This window comes from Thamnophis elegans, chromosome 6 (genome assembly GCF_009769535.1).
Source record: "Thamnophis elegans isolate rThaEle1 chromosome 6, rThaEle1.pri, whole genome shotgun sequence".
Taxonomy (NCBI): Eukaryota; Metazoa; Chordata; class Lepidosauria; order Squamata; family Colubridae; genus Thamnophis; species Thamnophis elegans.
Genome location: NC_045546.1, coordinates 58,710,788 through 58,735,655, shown reverse-complemented (window position 1 = coordinate 58,735,655; position 24,868 = coordinate 58,710,788). Strand labels below are relative to the sequence as shown.

The following is a 24,868-nucleotide window of genomic DNA, read 5'->3' as shown; positions in this document are numbered from 1 at the left end:
GGAAACATAGTTTCAATTTCCAAAACAATAAGAACGCACTTGTATACTGTTGCTCCTTTTTCTTTTTCTTTTCTTTTCCTTTTATTTTCTTTTATTTTATTTTCTTTCAATTTTAGTATAAAATACAAATCGAATAGATTAATGAATAGTAGAAATACACCGAAGTGAGGAGTAGAGGGAAAGAAGAGGGAGGAGTAGAGAGGGAGTGAGAGGGGAATGTAAGGAGGGTGAGATGGAGGGAAGGGGAGAAAGGAACGTTTGAGGGGGAGGGGAAGTAGAAGAGGGGAATGTTGGAGGGGAGAAATGAAAGTTGGAGGGGGAGAAGAAAGGGTGTATGGAGGGTTGAAGTGTTATGTTGGTTTTCTATGGTGGAATATAAGATGAGTTGTGTTTATTGTTTTCTTAATTGCACAGTATATAAGTGATTGTATAAAATGAAAATGAAAACGAAATAAAACAGTCTTCATGCAAAAAAGATCCAGACCCTATTCATGCTATAGGACCGTGATGGCGAATCTATGGCACATGTGCCACAGGTGGCACGTGGAGTCATTTGTTAGGGCAAGCAAGGCTGTGCCCTGTCAGCTCCAGCATGCATGTGCGCGCTGGCCAGCTGACTTTGGCCTTCTTTTGAGACTGTTTTTCGCCCTCCAGAGCCTTCAGGAGGCTTCCCTGAAGGCTCTGGAGGACGAAAAATAGCCTTATGGGTAAATGGAAGTGACTTCTGTTTTGGCCGTAAGGCCATTTGCTGCCCTCCGGAGTCTTCAGGGAAGCCTCCTGAAGGTGCCAGAGGGTAAAAAACGGGCCTACAAGCAAACCGGAAGTCTGTTCCTAAACTTCCGGTTTGCGCATAAGGTCTGTTTTTCGCACTCTAGAGGCTTCAGGGAAGCTCCTAGAAAGCCTCTGGAGCTTGGGGAGGGTGAAAAAAGTATGCCAAAAGCAGGGGGTTGGGCGTGAGTGCACATGTGCGTTGGGTCACATGTATACCATTATGGGTGTGGCATGCCCGCAAATGACACCACCACCCCGCATTTGGCAAGCGAGCCAAAAAAGGTTCGCCATCACTGCTATAGGGTATTTAGAAAAACAAAAATGTTGAAGCATACTAGAAAGGTTAAGAAAGTTGTAACTACTATTCCATGCCTTTTTAGCATATTAAAGATACCTTGAATCAAATCTCAACTTTTGCTTTGGTTCAATATAAAATTTTTAAAAACCCTTCAGTTATCTAAATCAGAGTATTAATAAATCCAAATCGCTTACAGTTCATGGAGGTCTTATATTATGCATATATATGTCAAGGGCAGCCAAGGTGGCGCAGTGGTTAAATGCAGCACTGCAGGCTACTGCTAGATCAGCAGGTCAGCGGTTCAAATCCCACCGGCTCAGGGTTGACTCAGCCTTCCATCCTTCCGAGGTGGGTAAAATGAGGACCCAGATTGTTGGGGGCAATATGCTGACTCTCTGTAAACCGCTTAGAGAGGCCTGAAAGGCCTATGAAGCGGTATATAAGTCTACTGCTATTGCTATTGCTATAGTTTTCTTTAATTACTTAGGCTGAATGATATACAATTATGAAGGAAGGTTAATTATCCCATTGTAATTGTCCTTCTGAGAGTTTCCCTATTAGTTCTTTGTAATGCATGATACCCGATTTAAATGGGAAGGAAGGCAGGAGTGAGAGTAATTTCTTCTCCCATGACAGGAAGGCTGACATGGAGAAAAGCTATTTCCAGTGTCAATCCTCTGAGATACAGAGTAGAAGGCTTAAACTTTCCACCACATACATTGACTTGAAATGAGGGGAAAGACAGCTCCTATTTTATTAGATTGTGGTTAATAAGAATTAAAAAATGCAGATTTGATATTAGAAGAAGGTCTTACTTTTCCCGATCACTGTATGCCAAGGCTGCCAACAACTGGCCAAAATTTTCAAAATTATTTTTCTTGAGATTTTCCTGGGACACTGCCAGAAGATAAGTGGCATCCATTTCATTCTCCTCTCTTACGCTGTAATATCGTCCAATAGTCATAATTTCATGTTCTGATAATTTTCCATCTGAGATATTCAATAACACATTTCTAAAAAAGAAAAGTAAATTAAAACATTCGTCCATCCATCAGTTCACCAGTTTTTCTAGAGTAGTATATGTATAGTATGCAGAATGTTTTATGTATGTCATCAACAGTATAAAATACAGCTCTTTCTAATGCCAGCAGAATGAAAGAATATCTAATTCTATAATGGAGTGGACAATGTCTATATTATGTATATCGCAATGGCACTCAAAACATACTTTATGACTAGTATCTTGTGTAAAAATATCATGTTTGGTTTTTCTATAAAGGAGGAAGCACTTAGCAATTATGAAGGAAGGTTCATTATGCCATTGTAATTGTGCTTATGAGAGTTTCCCTAATAGTTCTTTGTAATGCATGATACCCGAGTTAAATGGGAAGGAAGGCTTAGCAACAGAAAAAGTATTTATTTATTTGTGGCATCCTAATTGTTCTAAGAGCTTTGTTCTTTGCTTGCAGAAATTTCATTACCTGACTAGGTAACATCATCAGTGTTAGTGTCCTTGGGGCTTGCTCCTTATATACAGTATGTACAGCATAATGCTTGCCCTGTCAGTGTTGATGGAGTTAGGTGTTCTCTATGGTAGTTTCTTGATTAGGGTATTGTTTACTGCTTAATTGCTTTTCTGGTGTTAATCCTTTTCATTTTGGTGTTGGCTGCTGAGTGAATATGCTGTGGTCTTCTTAGCTTCTTTAGCTTTTTTACTGTCTCTTATGAATGGTATGTAAAGTTGGACTGATGGCTAATTTGTTTGAACACCAAGTTTCAACAGTAACCTACATATATTCTTGTTTGTTTTTTTGTTTGTTTACTTACTATATATTTATTCATTTTAGTTCTTATAACTGGATTTTCCAAAGGCAAATTGGATTAGAATTGGTAATTTAAAAAACTGTTTTTATCTTAAAATGCCCAATGAGGGAATACACAGTATTGTTTTAAAAATAATAACATTCATTACTAATATATTATTGGACTAAATTTTTCACAATGCCTTTTCATTCAGATAGGGAGCACACTGATTAATTTTCTTTCAGAAAACATTCAGACCTCAAAGCACAGAGAGCAACTATGTTTTAAAAGCTATTATAAGCAATCACTGATAGTGACATCTATATACCTAAAGGAAAGAAATTCTATTGGATAACGCTTATTTTACTGCTACCCCTCTCAACTCTTTTGATTTAAATAATCATGGATTCTGAAGGTAAAAATAACATAAGCAGATTTTTGCGTGGACTTTTAACTAAACTCAGTCCAATAATTTCAGGGCTTTTAAGAAAGTATTAGTATTTTAATAGTGCTTTGAAATGTATTATCAACTGATGCAACTGCTCCTGAATTAGTGTAATACAATCTGTTTAGGCCCAACAAAAATAAATTTACAAAATTCTGAATTTTGTATAAACTAAACTTTTTGAATAAAAAAATATGTTTACAGGCTATATTACTGAGATGAATTCCATTTTGCTTATCTAAAGTCACAGTTGAAGTATAAACCTAACTGATGGATGCTCCAAATTGCATTACCCCATCTAATGGTAATTGAATCCCTCTATCAAATTAATAATTCCTTATTTGAAACACTTCTTTAAAGTGTTTAAATGGTTGAACGGGGTAAAGTTTAATTAAACTTTACCCCGTTCAACCATAGCTACCACCAGTTTTTCAGTTTCCAAAGAGTTTCCAAAGAGTTTATAGATTAAAAAAGTGGGGCACAGCCATTTGAAATCTTCATATTAATAGCACTATAGCAAAAACTTTATAGGTCATTTCTAGTGTTTAACACAGATATTAAATAGCACAGAAGATAAGTACTGTACAACTAAGGGTCACAGGGCCCAGCAAAAATTCCAGAATTTTTGAGATATATCTTCCAGATAAGATTAAAAACAATATTATAGTCCATAAACTGCCATTCTGTAGAGCACTCTAGAAAGTTTCGACTCTCAAGTCAGGCATTAATCTGGTCTAAAATTACCTAAAATGAAATACTGCTGAAATTTGTATTGCCTATCTTTTGCTGCACATTATACTGCTTGTTTTTCACCACGAGTTTCATAAAATAATGAGATGGAAAAAATATCATGGCTATATGTCAATTTCTGAACTTTTACCTACTCAGTTTAGGATTGCTTTTCATAATATTGATAAAATCTATGGAATTATATTATGGAAATAAAGATAAAGATGCAAGTTTAATAAACCAAGAATGACACTTAAAACTTGAACAATCCACTTTAGTTAAATTTGAAATTCTAAACTATATATTATTTACTGATATTTAGATTGTGCACATTTGAGGATAGGAACTTTTTTTAACTTTTATTTTCTCTGGACAACTCCAAATTATTTTTCTTTGGGTCATAAACAACAAAACATCTGAATCAAGGTGATTGAGAGATGGTATTATCTCCAAAATTATTCTGTCTACTTCTATGGAAAAAGGATGAAGCAATGTTCTAGTTTTCTTAAAACTCTACAGTGGTCAGGAATGATAAACTAAACAATGGTCAACTTTAATAACTGAAGCTACCTTATTTTTCGGAGGTTTTGAAGAGGCTTTTTTTTTTTAAAAAAGTAGGTAGGTATATAGAGGGATAAAGGGAAAGAGAGAGAGAGAAATACAGTAGTAGGTAGGGAGAGAGAGAGAGAGTAGTTAGGTAAGTAGGTAGATAAAAGGATAGAGAGAAAGAGAAATAGAGAGAAAGTGTGTGTGTGTGTGTATAGGTAGATAGGTAGGTAAGTAGGTAGGTAGGTAGAGAGACAGAGAGAAATAGAAAGAGAGAGAGAGAAATACAGTAAGGTGGGGGGAGAGTGAGTAGGTAGGTTGGTAGGTAGAGGGATAGAGAGAGAGAAATACAGTAGATAGGTAGAGAGAGAGAGTAGTTAGGTAGGTAGATAAAGGGAGAGAGAGAGAAATACAGTAGGTAGGTAGGGCGAGAGAGAGAAAGAAAGAGAAAGAGAGAAATACAGTAGGTAGGTAGGGAGAGAGAGTGTGTAGGTAGGTAGGTAGGTAGGTAGGTAGGTAGGTAGGTAGGTAGGTAGAGGGATATAGAGAGAGAAAGAGAGAGAGAGAGAGAAATACAGTAGGTAGATAGGGAGATAAAGTAGTTAGGTAGGTAGGTAGATAAAGTGATAGAGAGAGAGAAATAGAGAGAGATAGAGAAATACAGTAGGCAGGTAGGGAGAGAGAGAGAGTAGTTAGGTAGGTAGATAAAGGGAGAGAGAGATAGAAATTATGTGTGTGTGTGTGTGCGCGCAGATAGGCAGATAGGTAGATAGGTAGGTAGGTAGGTAGAGGGATAGAGAGAGAGAGAGAAATAGAAAGAGATAGAGAGAAATACAGTAGATAGGGAGGGAGGGAGTAGTTAAGTAGGTAGAGGGATAGAGAGAGAGAAATAGAAAGAGACAGAAATACAGTAGATAGAGAGAGAGAGAAAGTAGGTAAGTAGATAGGGAGAGGGAGAGAGAGAGAGAAATACAGTAGGTAGATAGGTAGGTAGAGGGATAAAGAGAGAGAAATAGAGATAGAGATAAATACAGTAGATAGGGATGGAGTGGGAGAAAGGAGTTAGGTAGGTAGGTAGATAGGTAGAGGGATAGAGAGAAAGAGAGAGAGAGAGAGAGAGAGAGAGAAATACAATAGATAGGGAGGGAGAGAGAGTAGGTAGGTAGGTAGGTAGGTAGGTAGGTAGGTAGGTAGGTGGGTGGGTGGGTGGGTGGGTAGGTGGGTGGGTGGGTGGGTGGGCGGGTAGGTGGGTGGGTAGGTAGGTGGATAGAGAGAGAGAAAGAGAGAGAGAGAGAGAGAAATACAGTAGATAGGTAGGTGTTTCTGCTGGAACCGCACTTGATCAATGTAATTCTCATCAATCAGTTAAAGAGCTTTCCAAAAGGAAAAAAAAAGTTTTTGCACTCTGCAAACCTCCCAAAAAGGCCTGTTTTTCACAAAAATGGGCCCGTTCCCCCCGCCAAAAGGCATGAATAGCCTTGGGGAGGGCTTGAAGAGGGTTCCTGGGAAAGGAGGCAAAAACGAGCAAAAAATGGCTTTTTTTTGCAAAAACGGACCCATTTTTTGGTAAAAAAAAATTGCATGCATAGCCTTATGGAGGCTTATGGAGTGCTGCTGGGGGCTGGGGGGGGCAAAAAATAGCCCATTTTTGCTCATTTCTGCCCTCCCCAGCCCCCAGGAGCTCTCTGAAAGCCTCCATGCACAGCCATTTTGGTGAGGGTGGGCGGGACTTCAGTGGGCTAAAAATGCTGTATTTGGTGTATAAGACGCACCCAGATTTTAGCCTCTTTTTTGAGGAAAAAAGTGTGCCTTATAATCTGAAAAATACGGTATATTCCTACATTAGAAGTTGTATTTCAATAGTGATAAAATGATTGCACTGTGTCTTGCTGAAAGGCATTGATTTGAAAATAAGATTGTTTTAACTCAGGACAGAATTATTTTATAAAGACTTATGCATATTTGCTCAAGAACAGTATGATTTTCCAATAATAAGGAATGTTCACAGTTACAGTAATATTCACACATGACTTTCACACTTTATTTCACTATAGCAGCATAATCAATATAGGTTCAACAAATATCTTCTGATAAGATACAGTATTTTTTGGATTATAAAACGCTCCGGACTATAAGACACACCTAGCTTTTGGGGAGGAAAACAAGAAAAAAAAACCTGCCTCTGCCTCCCAGCAATTCAGGAAACAGCAAACAGCCTGGTCAGCTTCAGCGCAACCTGATTTAGCACGAGCAGCTAATTGGCAGTTAGATTGTGTCCCATTTTCGGCCCGTTTTCAGGTGGCAGGGATAGGTGGCAGTGGCAACCCCCACCAACTGGAAAGGACTGAAAATGGGGTGCATGGAGGCTGAAAATGGGGGGCCTAGAGGCTGAAAACAGGCCACACAGAGGTCAAAAATGGGGGGGCCTGGAGGAGGCAATAGATGGCAATGGCGATGGCAGTGATGGGCGGTGGTGATCCCCGCAGCCTGGAACAGCTGATAGGTGGTATTCTGGGAGGCAGATCTAACTGCCAATCAGCTGCTCGTACTAAATCAGGCTGTGCTGAAGCTGACCAGGCTGTTTGCTGCAAGTAAGCAAACTGCTGGGAGGGAGGCAGAGGCCAAAGGGTGGCGGCTGGCAGGTGGGCGCAGCTTCGGCAACATTCACTGTATAAGACGCACTGACATTTCCACCCACTTGGAGGGGGAGGGGAAGAAGTATGTCTTATAGACCAAAAATATGGTAAATCTGATTCCCTTGGAATACAAATCTATACAGGTAGTCCTCGACTTACAAACATTTGTTTAGTGATCATTTGAAGATACAATGGCACTGAAAAAAGTGATATATGATTGGTTTTCACACATATGTAACCGTTGTACCATAGCTATGTTATTAAAATTCAGGCACTTAGCAACTGGCATGTATTTATGACAAACGCACTGTCCCAAGATCATGTGATCACCATTTGTAACCCTCCTAGCTGACTTCCAACAAGCAAAATCAATGGAGAAAGCCAGATCAGCTTAATGACTGCACAATTCATTTAACAACTGCATTAATTCAAATAACAACTGTGGCAAAAAAAGTCATAAAATGAGACACAACTTACTTAACAGCTGCCTTGTTTAGCAATGAAAATTTGGGGCTCAATTGTGGTCGCAAGTGGAGGATTACTTGTATAGGGTGACCCTGAAGGAATTGCCTGATTCATGAACTTTCTTCAGGTTCCTGATAGGGCCTCTTGTTAAAGGACTCTTCAGCTTCAATCATGTAAAGCAGGGGTATCAAACTCATGGACCATGGGCCAGATATGTCATGTGCTGGCCCCGCCCCCGCCCGATTTAACAAAGGGGGGAGGAAGGTCTCAATGTGTCACGTGATGCCATCCTGATGATGGGGGTTTGACACCCCTGATGTAAAGCGTAGGGTTAAAAAATGGCATGTTGAATTCACCTGCCATTTTGTTATTTACTGAAGGTACTTAAAGTATGCAAGGACCGTGGTGTTAAAGGAAGGCTTTTGGAAAGGTATTTTTGAAATATATTGTTATGAACTTACAATATTGCCTATAATTATGAACAAACATTTTGATCTATGTATAGAATGACCAAGGTTTAATTGCCTTTTCTTAAAAAGTGATCTTTGTGGTAGCATTACAAAATACTTTGTATTAGTTTTTGTGGCCTGTGCAACAGGGAACATCTATAGCTAAATTAATTATCTCCCTCTATTTCTCTCTCTTCATAAACAAGAGACTCTCACAGAATTAATATAACAAAAGAGAGCCAGTTTGCTTTAGTGGTTGAGACACCCAGCTAGAAACCTGGAGATCAGAAGTTCAAGTCCTGCTTCAGTCATGAAAGCCAGCTGGGTAAGTTTGGTTCAATCACTCTCTCAGCCAAATTCATATACGCCATATTAAAATTTAAATGAATTAAATTGCTATTTGCTTGGATACTCAGAATCTTACCTGAACTCATCATAATCAATCATGTAAGTGTTCTGAGGATCAGCGGCTGCAAAAATCTGTTTAATCTCTCTTGACCGAGGCTCTCCTATAACTTTCAATTTGTTCAGGATTACATTGATATTGGCCATAGCATACTAGAAAAAAAAAGAGGGAGGTTCAAGGTTGATTTTGTTGTATCCTTTAACCTAATACTATATAGTGCAACTGAATTCTAATGACACCAAGTTATTTTTTCCTTATGACATATATCCATTGAATTACATTCCAAATTACTACTTTTTAAGAATGCCAGGATTTACTTCAGAATCATTTGCCAATATACTGTCAGACTGCACATGTACTCTCCCAGTTTTCTTATATGGAAAGTCAGCAGTTTCAATCTGTATCTCACCACTGCTCCGGGGTTTTAGCATTGATAATAGCATTAATGGAGAGCCAATTTAGTGGCGAGGTTAAGGCATCAGGCTAGAAAATGGAAGAGTATTGGTTCTAATCCTGCCTTAGGCATGAAATCAGCTGGGTAATTTTGGGCCAGCGACTCCTGTCAATACTAGAAAGGAGGCAATGACAAACCACTTCAAAAAATTCTTTTCCAGGAAAATTACAAGGACTAGTTACTAGGAATCAAAAACCATCTTGAAGCCCTGCCTCCCAAAGTATTAGGGAGAAGGTATTTTAGAAACTTAGTATTTTTATCTCTTGGCTTGTTCTGTGATGATTTAAGACAGCAAAACATATCCAGGCAATATTACCTTGAAAGCAAGACAATTTGTCAGATTGTTAATATGAAACTTTCATTGCTAGAGTGCAAAAAACAAAAACCAGAAGTTAAAGAACTGAAGAGAACAAACAGCTTGCACAGAACTTGGACTTATCCAATGATGCCAGTTCTGGATGTGAAGTACAATTTCACCATATGGTGAAGAAACTATGAAACCACGTTATGATATAATTTATCTTTAGATTTTAAATTTAAGAAATTAGACTAATCTTTGTAAGACTTGTACTTGCTTTACTCTGCTCTCCTTAATGATATTCAATATTTTCCTACTGAAAATATCAATAGTTTCCAGTGAAGAAAATCTAAAAACATTCATTGTGCATTAATACTAATAATTGGCAAAAACAAATAGTAATGGTTTTAAAAAATGAGATACCATTTTGTCCTGCATCTAATTTGCATTCAAGACAAAAGTTAAGACACATCAGATCTATGGTGTTAGGCAACAATTGTAGCATGATCTCCAATATGTTTAAAATGGATATGAATTTTAGTATTGCTTATTTTCACTTGTATATATTTGCACAATGGCATTGTAAATTCTTTTCTAATTTGAGAAAATGTTATCACAACATATGGCTATTAAAATATGTCCATTTCAATAGAATACATCAAGTAGCTATATGCATCTAATATAAATAATATATAATACTGTTTAGTTTCTGGATTAAAAGTAAAAAGTAAAAAAAAATCCTTACAATTCTGCCAAATTTTTCATCAGGCTAGTGTTATCTTTTCATTGTTTAGCTGTTCTTTATCCAATAGGCTTTACATGAATACTGTAGCAAACAAGCAGTCATAACAATTATCAAATATTCTGAGGGATTTTGTTTGCTTAGCTTTTTAGCTCCTTTGAATTTTGTATAGGAAAATAAACTGGTACAACACAGGCCTTATCAATAGTTCCCTTTTTGTTACTATTATTATTCCTTTCTTAAAACAAAGGTAGGATTAGAACATTATGAAAAATTAGTGTGTAAACTTCAGTCATCAGGCACAAAATAAGGTCTATGGCATTTACTAAACTCACAATGTAGCATTAATTACTCATAGAACTTTTTTTTTTACAAAATCAAACAGTGATGGCTGTTTTCATCTTCAACATATAAACAAAGATCTTCAGAGCCACCCTTATTTAGGCAAGATAATAAAATCACATATGCCTCCAAAGACAAATAAGGATTAGCAAATATAGCTTGCCTCATTTGCATGCTTCTCCATGTAGTTGAAAGCATATTCATCAGCATCCACCAAAAGGAGGACGTGGCCATGGAAACACACTTTGGCTCCAACAAATAGGTCCTTAGCTGTGTAGTATTCAGATGGCTCACTTTTATAAAGCTCTTGCCCAGGCTTTTTAATGCGACTTCTTTCCAAGAATTTCCCACCAATTACTCCTATAATGAGAAAACCATATTAGATCTTTTGAATGTAAGTCATACATGAAAATAAAACAAGGCTCATATATTTCACTCACTCATATTGAATTTTCCATAGCCAATCAATAACATAACAATCATTAACATTCATTTCCTCCTTGCCCCAGATTTCTTGTTATATTCATGATATTAATATAATCAAACAACATTCCTCTTTTATTTCACCACAGTGATCAAACTCACAATTTTTAGAAGTTTTCATGAGCAACTGAGAATCATACCATCCCTTTGGGAGAAACTAGGATTACAGCAGACTGGATTCAAATTAGGAAAACATTAACTCAAATTATTTGAATTTTATTTTATAATTTTATTGCAATGTAAAAAGATAGAAATCAATACACATATCCAATAATATAAGTTATAATATAAGATGACATCTAAACAAAAATAAAATAAAAAGAATAAAATAAGAAATGGAAAATTCTTATTAAATTTAATAACAATGTATCAGATTATACATTCTATATATGTGTTTGTAAGATATTATAAAATCTATGACAATAAAAAGCATTGTGTCATTTTTTAATAAGTAGAAAAACACCCTTTTCAAAAATGAATGTTACAGATTTTTTGAATCCAACCTTTGATAGCTGGGATAATATATTTCCAGTCATTGAATATAATTCTCTTGACTATTTCTATGCCTGATATACTGTATTATTTGGAGTATAAGACACACTGGAGTATAAAAGGCACCAAGGTTTTGAAGAGGCAATTAAAAAAAAAAAAGTTTTTGCACTCTGCAAACCTCCCCAAAATGGCCCATTTTTCGCGAAAATGGGCCCATCCCCCCTCCAAAAGGCAAGAATAGTCTTTAGGGGGCTTGCAGAGAGTTCCTGGGGGGTGCTCCCTCCAAATGAGCAAAAAGTGGCCTGTTTTTCACTCATTTCTGCCTTCCCCAGCCCCCAGGAGCTCTCTGAAAACCTTCTACAGGCTCTGCACGGCCATTTTGGTGAAGGGGCGGAGTTTCAGGAGGCCAAAAATGCTGTATTCAGTGTATAAGATGCGCCTAGATTTTCAGCCTCTTTTTTGAGGGAAAAGGGGGCGTCTTATATTCTGAAAAATACAGTAATCAATATTCCCTCCCCCCATTGTCAGATGATTTTGAAATAAATGATGTAATAACTGCTACATCTTTAACTTGAAAACATTTACCTATATATCTACTTACTTACATATGATAAAATATCATTCCCCCCAAATTACCAAAACAGATCTGACCAAATAATAAGAGCTCACATACCACCAAAACATTCCTATTTATAAGAGAGTGTCCACACTTATGCAACCATATTATTGTAAGTTTTTTTGTTTTTAATCCACCCCCCTCTCCAAACATTTTCAGTTTGTTTTTCAATTACATCGTATGGCTTACATGTTATATTAAAGGTGGAAAAACTCTGAAGTGATTTATCTTGGTCTAATTTTTTTTTACATCTCAAAACTGACATTTTAACAGGGATGTGTAGATTTTATATTCACTGTAACAACTGTGGGATTCAGATAACAAAGACAACAAGGATTGTAGGGATTGGTTTTGCTAAGTAATGCACTAATGCCTCACTTAGTGACAGAAATTCAGTCCTAATCACAGTTGTAAGTAAAGGACAATCTCTATCCTCTTCATTATCAGAGTTGCTTGTAACGGAATTATTATCTTACCTGTATTTCTTTGAGGAGGTTCAAACACTGATATTGTGTCATCACTTAGAAAATAAGAAATAATGAACTTCCGATCCTTAGCGATGGGATCAGAAGTAATATGTTGTGCAAGGAACCGCAAAATATTGCTTTCAAGGCCTTGTCTGAAAAAGCAGAAGAAAAGATTTTCAAAATTGTTTCATTTTCTCTTTACCTGGAGAAACAGATAATTTCAATTTGTAAAATAACACCCCATAGTCAGGATTTATATTAATTCAATGTTGGCCCTCCAAAACTGCTGTGAGAAGTACATTGCAGCATACTAAAATTAGTGCTCGTCAGAGTTTATGGACAGTTACCATGTTTCCCCGAAATTACAACATGTCCTGATAATAAGGCCATGCCATATTTTCCTGTGGGCAAAAATATACGACCTCCCCCATAATAAGCCCCCTGGACAACCCCCCCCTCCAGCCAGGCAGAGTGCCACTCACCAACCTAGCGATATCCTGAAGGCGCAAAGCCACAGGAGCTGGGGGAGGGGGGCAAAGGCGCTCACATTGCTTGACGTCTTTGGGATACCGCTAAGTTGATAGGTGGCACCGTGCCCAGCTGGAGTGGGGGGTGCCAGGCAGCTGGTAATGCCCCTTTCCACTCACTGACCCAGTAATATCCCAAAGATGCTAAGCCACATGATGCTTTGCCTCGCTGGAAAGAGAGGTTGCGTGAGCACTTGTTCTGCCTTCAGCTCACGTGCCTCCCTGCCTCACCATGCTCAACTCTCCCTGCAGGACTGGGCCTGGGTGCCACCGCCGCCACCACTCTGCTGCTGCTGCCGCCATGGTCCGAGCATAACCTGCTTCCAAACTCTGGAGATCCACTGCCAGTCTTCCGGCAGCGGCCACTCTGGGACTACACTCTATGGTTGTGGGCTGGCTGTTGGAAGGTCTTCCGGCAGCCAGCCCACATCCATAGAGTGTAGTCCCAGAGCCGCCACTGCCAGAAGACTCGGCAGCGGATCTCTGTAGTTTGGAAGCCAGTTATGTTTGGAGAATGGCGGCAGCAGCAGCGGGGCCGCGGCAGTGGCTGTGCCCTGACCCAGCCCTGCAGGGAGAGCTGGGTATGGTGAGGCAGGAAGGCACGCAAGCTGGAGGCAGAACAAGTGCTCGCGCAACCTCTCTTTCCAGTCAGGCAGAGCGCCATGCGGCTTAGCGCCTTTGGGATATTACTGAGTCAGTGAGTGGTGCTCTACCCGCCTGGAAAGGGGAGTTACTGGGCAGCTGCTCATGAGCATGGTCACCTCATGGCAGCTTTGTTGCGCTGCTGCGACAGCGCAACACAGCCGTTTGCCCGAGGCTGCGCCCGGCTCTTCGGGCGCCTGCTCGCAAGAGACCAGCCACCCGGCAACCCCAAACCAATAACCCCCCCCCCCCAATAATAAGGCCCAAGCAAAATTTGGAGGGGGTCAAAAGAAAATAAGACCCTCTTTTATTTTCGGGGAAACACGGTACATAATATAAATATATTTGAAAAAAGGAGTTTGATCACTCAAAAAATATTCCTAGGAAGTTTTGGGGAGATGATCATGAATGATACTGATTTGTAATTGTCCTCTGTAAGGAAAAAATTCAAATCTGTGGGGAAATTCCATAGCAAGGATTTCTCCATTAATTCACAAAATTTACCCATGCAGTATATAATGATCCAGATGTCCTAATTCCAAAAATTGCTTTGTAAATCCCAGACTACATTGCAAAATAGAGCATGATATAGGACTGTGATGGCAAGCCTATGGCATGCGTGCCACAGGTGACACATGGAGCTATTTTAGAGGGCATGTGAAGTGTTGCCCTGTCAGCTCCATCGCACATGAGCACACTGCCCAGCTGATTTAGGCCTTCATTTTCAGACGTTTTTCGCCCTCTGGGCAACCCGGAAGTCCATTTCCAAACTTCCGGTTTGCATGTTGGGCTGTTTTTAGCCCTCCGGAGACTTCTGGATGGTGAAAAACAGCCCAACATGCAAACCAGAAGTCAGAAAAAGACCGTTGGCTTACCTGAACGGTCGTTCTCGGGGCACTGCGAGGAGAGTCCAAATGCTGGGTTAACACAGCCTATCTGCCCTTGGACTGAGTGATGTTTTTGTTGACCACGCCTCCCTTTGCCTCTGCATGCTCAGTTCGAAAACGAAGGAAACCGTCCTGTAATCAGTTACAGTCAATACAGTCACATCGTTCAATATAATAAACACCCGGGTGGGTTTGGACTCTCCTCGCAGTGCCCCGAGAACGACCGTTCAGGTAAGCCAACGGTCTTTCTTTCTTTCAGTTAGACTTATATACCGCTTCATAGGGCTTTCAGCCCTCTCTAAGCGGTTTACAGAGTCAGCATATTGCCCCCAACAATCCGGGTCCTCATTTTACCCACCTCGGAAGGATGGAAGGCTGAGTCAACCCTGAGCTGGTGAGATTTGAACAGCCGAACTGCAGAACTGCAGTCAGCTGAAGTAGCCTGCAGTGCTGCATTTAACCACAGAGCCACCTCGGCTCTCTCCAGTGCACTGCTCGGAGAGTCCAAATGCTGGGACATGCCCAAGCTATTGAGTCCCAGGGTGGGGAAGCGCCGCAGCCTCTGGCATTTCAGCCACTCTTTGTAATACTCTTCTGCCAAAAGAGGCTTCGGCTGAGGCAAAGGTGTCAATCTTATAGTTTTTAATAAAGGCCGTGGGGGAAGCCCAAGTGGCCACTCTACAAATGTCTAGAATAGAGGCCTGGGTTGTCCAGGCTGCAGACGTTGCTGCGCTCCTAGTGGACTGTGCGGTGACCCGTCTCGGAGCCACTTTGCCCTGGTGTTCATATGCCAGCTTGATGCAAGCGCGTAGCCAACGTCCCACAGTGTGAGAGGAGACCTTGTGGCCAAGGGACGCAGGGAGGAAGGAGACAAAGAACGCCTCTGACCGGCGGAAGTCTTTTGTCCTTTTTACATACGTTCGCACGGCTCGTCTCACGTCCAGCTTGTGCCACTCACGCTCCTTAGGGTGAGAAGGATGGGGACAGAAGTTGGGCAAAATAAGCTCTTGAGACCTGTGAAACAGAGAGTTAATTTTCGGAGCAAATGACGGATCAAGCCTCAAAATTACTCTGTCCGGGTGAACTACGCACAAATCCTCCCTGACAGAGAGCGCAGCCAGCTCGGATACCCTGCGAGCGGATGTAATGGCCACCAGAAAAGCAGTTTTGATGGTAAGGTGGCGCAGACTGGTCTTTCTCAAAGGCTCAAATGGGGCTTTGGTCAGGGCCTTAAGCACAAATGGAAGGTCCCAAGACAGATACCGGTGAACAGCTGGAGGGCTGATGTTTGCTGCTCCCTTGAGAAAGCTCTTGATATGAGGAAGTTGACTCAGAGAGCGAGAGGAGCCCTTTGCCAGGATGGTAGACAGCGCTGCAACCTGGCGTCTGAGGGTGCTGACCGCAAGGCCTTTATCCAGACCCTCCTGCAAAAAGTCTATAGGGTCTGAGGGATCGAGGCTGAAGAGGCCTCTATGTCTCTAGTCATGCACCACTGAGAGAATGCGGCCCAGGTGGCATCGTAGATTCTAGTAGTAGAAGGCCTCCTGGACGCTTGAATTGTTCGAATGACCTGGTCAGAGAACTTCTGCTTCCTCAGGAGCTCCCCTTCAAGTGCCAAACGGCTAGCTGTAGCCACTGGGGTTCTGGATGGGTGATGGCCCCTTGGCTGAGGGCAATTTGGTCCCGAGGGATTCTCCACAGTCTCTGAACTGAGAGACTGACCAGGTCTGCGTACCAGGGCCTTCTGGGCCAGAAGGGAGCCACCAGAATGAGGTCTGCCTTTTCGGCCAGGAGCTTGTTCACCACCTGAGGAATGAGCGGAAGTGGAGGGAAGGCATACAGAAGTCCCTGAGGCCACACTGACCTCAGTGCGTTTGTTCCCTCCGCCTGGGGCGAGTGGTAGCGACTGAAGAAGTGTGGGAGCTGTGTGTTGTTGTGTGTAGCAAACAGGTCTACCTGAGGCTTGCCGAATCTCCTCACGATCTGTTGGAACAGGTCCGGGTGCAGGCGCCACTCCGAGTGGTTGATGCGTTGGCGACTCAGCCAGTCTGCTTCCCGGTTGCTTACGCCGGAGATGTGATCTGCACTGAGAGAAGCCAGATGACGTTCCGCCCACCTGCCCAGCGCTTCCGCCTCGAGCATGAGGGCCTTTGATCGAGTGCCCCCTTGCCGGTTTATATGCGCTTTTGTCGCTACATTGTCTGTCATCAACAGTACATGAGCCCCTTTTACTAGAGCGGAGAACTTTCTCAGCGCGAGGCGAGCTGCCCTCAGTTCCAGCCAATTGATGCTGTGGGCGGCCTCCCTTTGAGTCCATCGGCCTTGGGCTAGGTGGCCCTGACAGTGGGCGCCCCACCCCAGGAGGCTGGCATCTGTGGTGACAACTAGTCTTTCCGGCTCCTTGAACAAGCAGCCCTTCTTGACCGCCTTGGACCTCCACCATGCCAGAGACCGGATCACCTTTCGTGGGAGCCGAACCCACCTGTGTGAGTCGCTGGCCTTGGCCCTCTGCATTGGCAGCAGGAACCACTGCAGCTCCCTGGCGTGAAGTCGAGCCCAGGGCACCACCCTCAAGCACGATATCATTATTCCCAGGAGCTGGGACAGCTGAATGATTGGTACCGACCTGGCAAGGCTGCAGTGCTTCACTCTGCGTCTCAGGTTGGACAGCCGGTCTGGAGAAAGAAATACCTGGCAGGAGGTGGAGTTGATGACCGCACCCAGGTGCTGTATACAGGTGGATGGCCAGAACTGGCTCTTCTCCATGTTGACAGAGAAGCCATGGTGGTGGAGGGTCTGCACAGTTAGAGAAACATCGCAGTGTGCCTGCTTGGTGGTGAGAGAATGAATGATTATATCATCCAAATAACATTCCAGACGAACCGGATGATTGCGGAGGTGAGCCGCTAGCACTGCCAGAATTTTGGTGAATGTTCTGGGCGCAGATGATAGCCCGAAGGGAAGAGCCCTGTATTGGAAATGCTTCCCTTCCAAACAGAACCTCAGGAACCGCCTGTGGGCCACATGGATGGGGACATGCAGGTAGGCCTCTTTGAGATCTATTGATGTCAATAGGTCCCCCTCCCTCACACAGTCCAGGATGGAATGGAGTGACTGCATCTTGAACCTCTTGTAAGCCAGATGCTGGTTTAGGCTCTTGAGGTCCAAGATGGCCCTCCACCCCCCTGAACTCTTGGGCACAAGGAAGAGGATAGAATAAAAGCCCTTCCCCTGCTGATCCCTGGGGACTGGCTCTATCGCCTCTATCTCTAAGAGATGGTGGATTTCTGCTCTCATGCGCTCCCTCTTCTCCGGGTTCCTGGGGGTAGGACAGTGAATAAACTTTCTCTGGGGAAAGGTTAGAAAGTCCAGGACAAGGCCCCTCCGAATGGTGTTGAGGACCCACTTGTCCGATGTTATCTCCTCCCACCTGTCGGCGTACAGCCGTAGCCGACCCCCGATGGGGGGATCCCTGCGACCGTCACTTTCCTTTACGAAAAGGACGGGAGCCACCGCTGTTGTTTCCTCCTCCTCGGAATGTTCTCCGAAAGGAAGACTGGGATTGGTTGGCACAAGCACCGAAGGATCTGTCTTGGTGCCTATCCCCCCCTGCCTGAAAGGTTCTCTGGTAGGAGGAAGGGAGAGAAGATTGCCCTGCTTCTTGACTCCTGTAAGGTCTCTTACGAAAGGACTCCGCCCCTTTCCGGTCACCCCTCTTAAAGGTTGCAGCAAGGATCTTGCGTTTGTCCTTGGTTTCAGTGACAAACTTGTCCAGGGCCTCTCCAAACAGAAGGCCTCCTTTAAATGGGGCCGATGCCAGCTTCCACTTGGCCTTCATTTCGGCCTGCCAATGCCTGAGCCATAAGAGGCGGTGGGAGGTGATATTGGAAGCGAGAGCCCTGGATGAAAATTTCGCTGCTGTCAAGGTGGCATCCACCGAATACTCGACAGCGGTAATAATCTTGGTTAGTTCATGGAGCCATCTAGATTTCCTGGGTGGTGGTCTAGACCTGAGTTGGTGCAGCCAGAATAAGGTGGCCCTGATAAAGAAGGAGGCAGAGGTGGATGCCTTGATGGCCCAGGCAGACGCCAAGTGTGTTTTATGACACGCCTTTTCTGACCTCTTATCTTCTGCCTTTAGTCCCTCTAGGAGTTCCGTTGGCAAGTTTAAGTTGGAAGTTAGAGACACAACTGGGGCATCTACTTCCGGGAATTTCAGGATTTCTTCCATTTTCCCCTCCAGGGCATACAGTGCTCTGTCCCCCCCACTGGGATTGGTTAGGGTGCCTGGCTGTAGCCACTGGCACTGCACAGCGTCCATAAAGAGGTCAGGCACAGGAATAACCTCAGGGATTTCTACTGTTTCTTTGAATAAGCCATGCTTATGATCCCTGGATGTGGAAGCTTGAGAGGTCTCAGGCCTGGAAGTGGGGCCTAACTCTGTAGCCGTCCTGGCCTTATGCAAGATTGATTTGAATAATGACGGCTGAAACAGGCCAGTGAATTTAGGCTTGTCAGGGGTAGGGTTTTTGTCTTCAGAAAGCATGAAAATTTCCCCTTCTTCCTGCTCAGAACTTGAAAGCCCAGAGTGAGATGGGCTGGAAGATGGGGAGGAGGATACAGGCTCCTTGGAAGTGGAGGCCTTAGGCTTGCGCTTTTCCTTTGGGGCGTTGCCCTTGCGAGAGCCCCTGTGCTTAATGCCTTCAGCTATCCCTTGGGAAATGGCTAAAGAAATTACCTCCCTCATTTCATCAGAAAGAGCAGGGCTTTTTCCCCTTTTCAGTTTCTGCTTACTGGGCCTGCGATGGCTAGGCCTGCCTGAGCTGGATTCACCCTTCCCACATGGAATCCTGGATAGAATCTCGTTCCTCTCCAATGGAGGAGCTAGGGGAGTCGGGGTACCCCCAAGACGCTTCAGGAGACGGATCCCTGGACCTATAGTTATCCCCAGACAAGAATTCACTGTCCCCGGGGGATTGGGCCTCACGATCAGGGGAAGCTGACTCCCTGCTGTGATGGTCTGGGCTAGGTTCTGGCTGATGGGGCCTTGAAACCTCCCTGGGATCCACTGTGGCTCTTGGTGAAGACCTTTCAAGTGAGCCCTTGTGCCCTTTGCCTTTCTTTACAGAGGGATCCAGCTTACTGCGTTTGCTGGAGGGTCCTGCCTGTTCCCCTAAGGCCTCCCTGCATTCCTCAGCCATTTCAGGTCCCCACGAGGCCTGGAAGATAGCTGGAGCTGGGACGGGCATGCGCTGGCCGTTGAGGTCCAAATGCTCTCGCAGAATCTTCAGGGGGGAAGGGCCGCCTGGGGGTCGGATTCCTTCCTCCCACCGCCCTCGGTTCCCCGAGACTTAGCTTCCTCTCAGGAGGGAGAGACTAGCTGGCTCCCCAGGCTAGTCCCCAGCCTCCTCGCGGCGTTCTGCGGTCGCTGAGGGCTGGCTGTGGCTCCGCTTGGGCTGTCCGGCTCTTCGTTTCTCCTGCCTCTCACTAGCAGTCGGAATGAATTTCTCTGCTCCTCGCACGATCTGCGCTCTGCCGCTCTCCACAGCGAGTCAGAGCGATCCAAAATGGCGGGGGTGCGCGCGCAGCCGCTTCCCACTCTTTCTAGCCTCACAGCCCAGAAAAGCGCGTGAAGGCTCTAACCGTCGCCGCTGTTGCCGGGCAGAATGGAGCAGCTGAGGGATCCCTAGCAATCCGGCCTGCCGGCTTCAGAGCCTTCCCAGAGCCTTCTCTGGGGCTTCTTTTCACCTGGAACGCCCCTGTCCTGGCTAGGAATTTCGCTTACCCCACTAGCTGCTCCTGCCACTCGCCAGCCTCCGCTGTGCGAGCCTTTTCTGATCCTCTGTAGCGCTTGCGATCAGCAGCAGCAGAGAAGCCCAGTAGCCCTTTTTTAAAGCGACAGAAACCTCAATGGAGGCAATTTGACAGTTCTTGTGATAGCTGTAATTTTTTCTATCTGAGAGTTTAAACGTGGTCCAAAGTGGGAAACTTTTTCCAGCCTATCTGACCTTAGACTGGAGCTCTCCCAAAACAGTCCTAACGGGCGGACTGAGTTTTCGAACTGAGCATGCAGAGGCAAAGGGAGGCGTGGTCAACAAAAACATCACTCAGTCCAAGGGCAGATAGGCTGTGTTAACCCAGCATTTGGACTCTCCGAGCAGTGCACTGGAGAATGGGCCGTTTCTGTCCTCCAAAGGGCCTCGGGGGGGAGGGAGGCCATTTTCACCCTCCTCGGGCTCCAAGAAAGCTGTGCGCACCTGCATGGGGCAGCAGGGGTGGTGGTGGTCATCACATGCGCATGTGCAAAGGGCATGGTGCGGGGGGCATTGCTATGGAGGTGGGCACATGAGTGAGCGCTATAGCGCACGCACTTGTGCTTTTGGCATTCGAGGTGAAAAAGGTTTGCCATCACTGATATAGGATATATAAATGATTACAGAGTAGAGGCCAGGAAGGATAAGTGGACTATGGTGGTTCTTAGAATTTTCTTATACATATTTGAAATTAATGAAAATATATTAGGAGATCAATATTAGGAGATCAAAACTTTGTTAATAGGATTTGTTGTCTACCAGACAGAAAATATGCCTGCTACAATTGTCCATTTGTTTTGACATTATGAAAAAAAATGACTATCTCTTCCTGTCTCTCATTCAAATGGAGAAAAAAGGTTCTGAGTAACACTTTTATTCAGATACCTGTCTTTTTCCATGAATTTCTTGAAGTCCTTTTGGGGAGGTTTAGGAAGTAAGCTAAGGCAAGAGCAAAGAGAGTCTTCTTCAGATCCAAAACCACTATATGGAGGAATAACTCTTTCTATTTTCAGAGAAGGTGCTGTCTTGTATGGAACTGGAGTAAAATCCTCTGTGAAACGCAAGTAGCAAATCAACATATTTCACATTAGTTCCTGAATATTAGTGCTTACATTTTATATATACCACACATCTATTAAAATAAAATAACTTTCAATTTTTTTTAAAAAAAGTCATAAGTTATGTTTTAAGAATAAGACATTTCTCTAAACAGGAATTTTTGTAAAGTTTTTTCCCTGCATATCACCATTGATAGTTCCCTTTGTTTCCTGTACGTTTACATAGTCAGTAAAATGAGCACTATGAGGCAGTATATAAATCTAAGTGCTATTGCTATTTTTTAATAGATAGGAAAAGCATATACATTACCAATAATAACTATATATTATTCTAGAAGATGGAACCTTATTCACATCATTACATTCAGATTTAGTCTTTTTAAATATAAATACAGATCACTAAAGTTTACCTGTAATAATTTCATAATTACATTTTAAGTACATTACATTTACATGGGTAAATGTAATGTTCTCACTGAGCATTTATTCTTACTGAGCTCAACTAAATTACAGTTAATAAAAGAGAATATTTGTAGGTCAGGGTTGAAATGAAGGATCCTTGGTGCTCTTTGAGCTTGATTGTTTTCTTGCAGATGTTTTATTCCCAAACTAGGTAACATCATCAGGGCTAGTACGATAATGTTACCTAGCTTGGGTAATGAAACGTCTGTAAGAAAACAATCAAGCTCTAAGAGCACCAAGGACCCATACATTATAAGTATACATTTATGAAATGTTACTGGGAGTCAGGCAGTATTGCTGCTAACAGTACTACTATCATACTTATAATAATCTCTGTATTATATGAAACACTAGAAACAACCTATGAATTGACCCCTCCCTTAGAGAAGGATTAAAAGAGAAAATTATGACATATGCAGAATTATCAGTAGAAAGACAATTGTCTTCATTGAATGTAATGCCCCCAAAAGATCTGGCACCTATAATAAAGGATGTAAATAAAACCCTTGCAAAGATTAAAATAACATGTATCAAACAGACCAATCAGTGTCTACAGTATAGCAGTGGTGATTATAGAAAAATTGAATACCAATTTTCAAAACCAAAAGCAGAATCATATGCAATCCCAAAATGGAAGAGCAGATTGGAGATCAAAATAAAGAAATTAAGATAAGATGTAAGTAATTTAAAGAATATGAAAGAACAAAACCTGAAAAAGATAAGGAAAAAGATAAGCCTAATAAAAAAAACATTCTCTTAGCACAAGAAAAGTAGAAGAAATCAATTAGAAATCAAAAAGCAGCAAATAACAATAATAGTGGGGAATACTGATGGATAGATCGTACAATTTAAATAAAATCACCTATTTCAATCAGACCAGAAATGATTCTACCGAAGTATAAATGGCAACAGAAATTCTGAAAATAGAAAACCAAATAAAAAGGAAACAATTGTTTTAGAAAGACATATGGAAAACTCAAAATGAATGCAAGATGGATAAAAGAATTTGAAAATGAATTTACTACAAATCAAATGGAAGAGTCAATAATATGAACAGAAATTGTTCAAATAAAATCAAATAAAAATGATTAAAAATTACATAACTCCTGGAAATTATCAATTCCATAGCTTTTGGCTCAAATAGTGGACAAGCTTACATCCAACTATAGCTAAACGGCCTAATGAACTATTCTAATAATTGGCTAATCCTAATTTGATTTAAAAAAAACAGTGAAAGAAACTACAGGCCAACAACATGCCAAGAAACTACAGGCCAACAACATGTTTGCCAACAATGTTGAAATTACTCACCAGCATGATGACAGGTAAAATGCAAGGTTACTTAGAAGAAAATAACATCCTTTCAATATAAAAGAAAAGAAATAAAAGGAAAAGGAGAGATGCAAAAGATCAAATTCTGAGTGATAAAATGGTTTTGGAGAATTGCAAAACACAAAAAGCAAATTTTCATATGGTTTGAATTGATTATAAAAAGGCATTTGATTGAGGAGAGGAGCCAACGTCTCGACAATACGTGTGGTCTCGACAGTCCGAGACCACCGTTGACACTTTTGCCACTGGACGGTCCAGTTGGACCATCGCAAAATCCCTGATTGACCCAAGGGAAGTGCTTCAAGCCGGCGGCAAACAGGCAGCCATAGGCTGACGAAGTCGGAGATGGCTCTGGAAGGAAGGAAGTGAAAGTGAGTCCATCTGGTGAGGTGTTTTTTTTATTCTGAGAAAAATTGCCCAAAGAAACTTTTTTTAAAGATAAATTAATCCTTTAAGTAAAAGAATAAAGTAGCGAATTTAATTTTTATTGGACTGCCTTGGAAAGTTTTTGTTTTTTTCTTTGTAATGATATTTTGTGGATTGAAGTGACCATAATGTTTCCTGTTTCTCCTCTTAAAGTGAACGGATTGATATTTTTTCCCCTCTATTCTTTGTCACCTTATTTTTTGGCTTGAACTAAAACCTTCTTTTTTATTTTAACAATTCTTCCTACCATTTGTTATTAAATTCCATTAAAGACAATTAAGACCTTTGTTTTCCATAAGCTTGAGACAAGTATGAAAAAGTGGAATCTGCCACTCAGAAGTCAGAGTCTGGAGTTTTTTTAAAACAATGTATCTTTTGTTCTTTCCTCTTTGATCTCACTGACTTTGTAACTGAAGGGTTTGCAACTTGCTTACAAAATCTGATAAAGAGCCAAGGGCACGAATTGTTTTCGCAGGTGCCTTTGGAAAATATTTTGGCAAGGGAAGGAAAAGGAAAGAAAAAGATAGAACCCTTCTTCTTTGAAGAGTACAAAAGAACTTGTGCTTAAGTCAACTTTATATATATATATATATATATATATATATATATATATATATATATATGTGTATGTATGTATGTATGTATGTATGTAGCCTAATGGCTAATTAGCCTAATGGCTAATGGCTAATATCTCTGCCTAGTGTGCCTAGTATGCCATATAGCCCAGGTTCAAATCCCAGTAAGGGTATGGCTAGCTGATAAGAGCTAAATAGCTTGAAATAGATCTATACTAGTCTCCCTTTATTTATTTATCAGCACAAATAAAAAACACAAATATAACAAAGGCAACAGTAAAAATATTGGGTTTCTGTCGCGATGGACTCTTGTGACGAGCCGATTGACGGATGATGGAGGCAGTTAGCTTCCTCCCATGATTGGGGCTTACCAGGGGTTGTAAAAATCTAATAGATACCTTTCACCCTGGCTTCGCTGATAACGGATAACAGCCTGTGGCCTAATGGCTAAGATCTCTGCCTAGTGTGCCTAGTATGCCATATAGCCCAGGTTCAAATCCCAGTAAGGGTATGGCTAGCTGATGAGAGCTAAATAGCTTGAAATAGATCTATACTAGTCTCCCTTTATTTATTTATCAGCACAAATAAAAAACACAAATATAACAAATGCAACAGTAAAAATATTGGGTTTCTGTCGCGATGGACTCTTGTGACGAGCCGATTGACGGATGATGGAGGCAGTTAGCTTCCTCCCATGATTGGGG

General features: G+C 42.1%; 1 protein-coding gene across 1 annotated transcript in view; it reads right to left on the bottom strand.

Moving 5' to 3' along the window:
• EFHC2 (EF-hand domain containing 2) overlaps positions 1–24,868 on the bottom strand; it is a 91,764-nt gene that overhangs the window by 30,459 nt on the left and 36,437 nt on the right. Inside the window, exons 8-12 of the mRNA XM_032219215.1 lie at positions 21,197–21,362; positions 12,452–12,594; positions 10,548–10,744; positions 8,567–8,700; positions 1,885–2,082 (exon numbers count right to left, since the gene is read on the bottom strand). Of these exons, the coding sequence (XP_032075106.1) occupies positions 1,885–2,082; positions 8,567–8,700; positions 10,548–10,744; positions 12,452–12,594; positions 21,197–21,362 (838 nt within the window). The remainder of the gene's footprint in view (positions 1–1,884; positions 2,083–8,566; positions 8,701–10,547; positions 10,745–12,451; positions 12,595–21,196; positions 21,363–24,868) is intronic.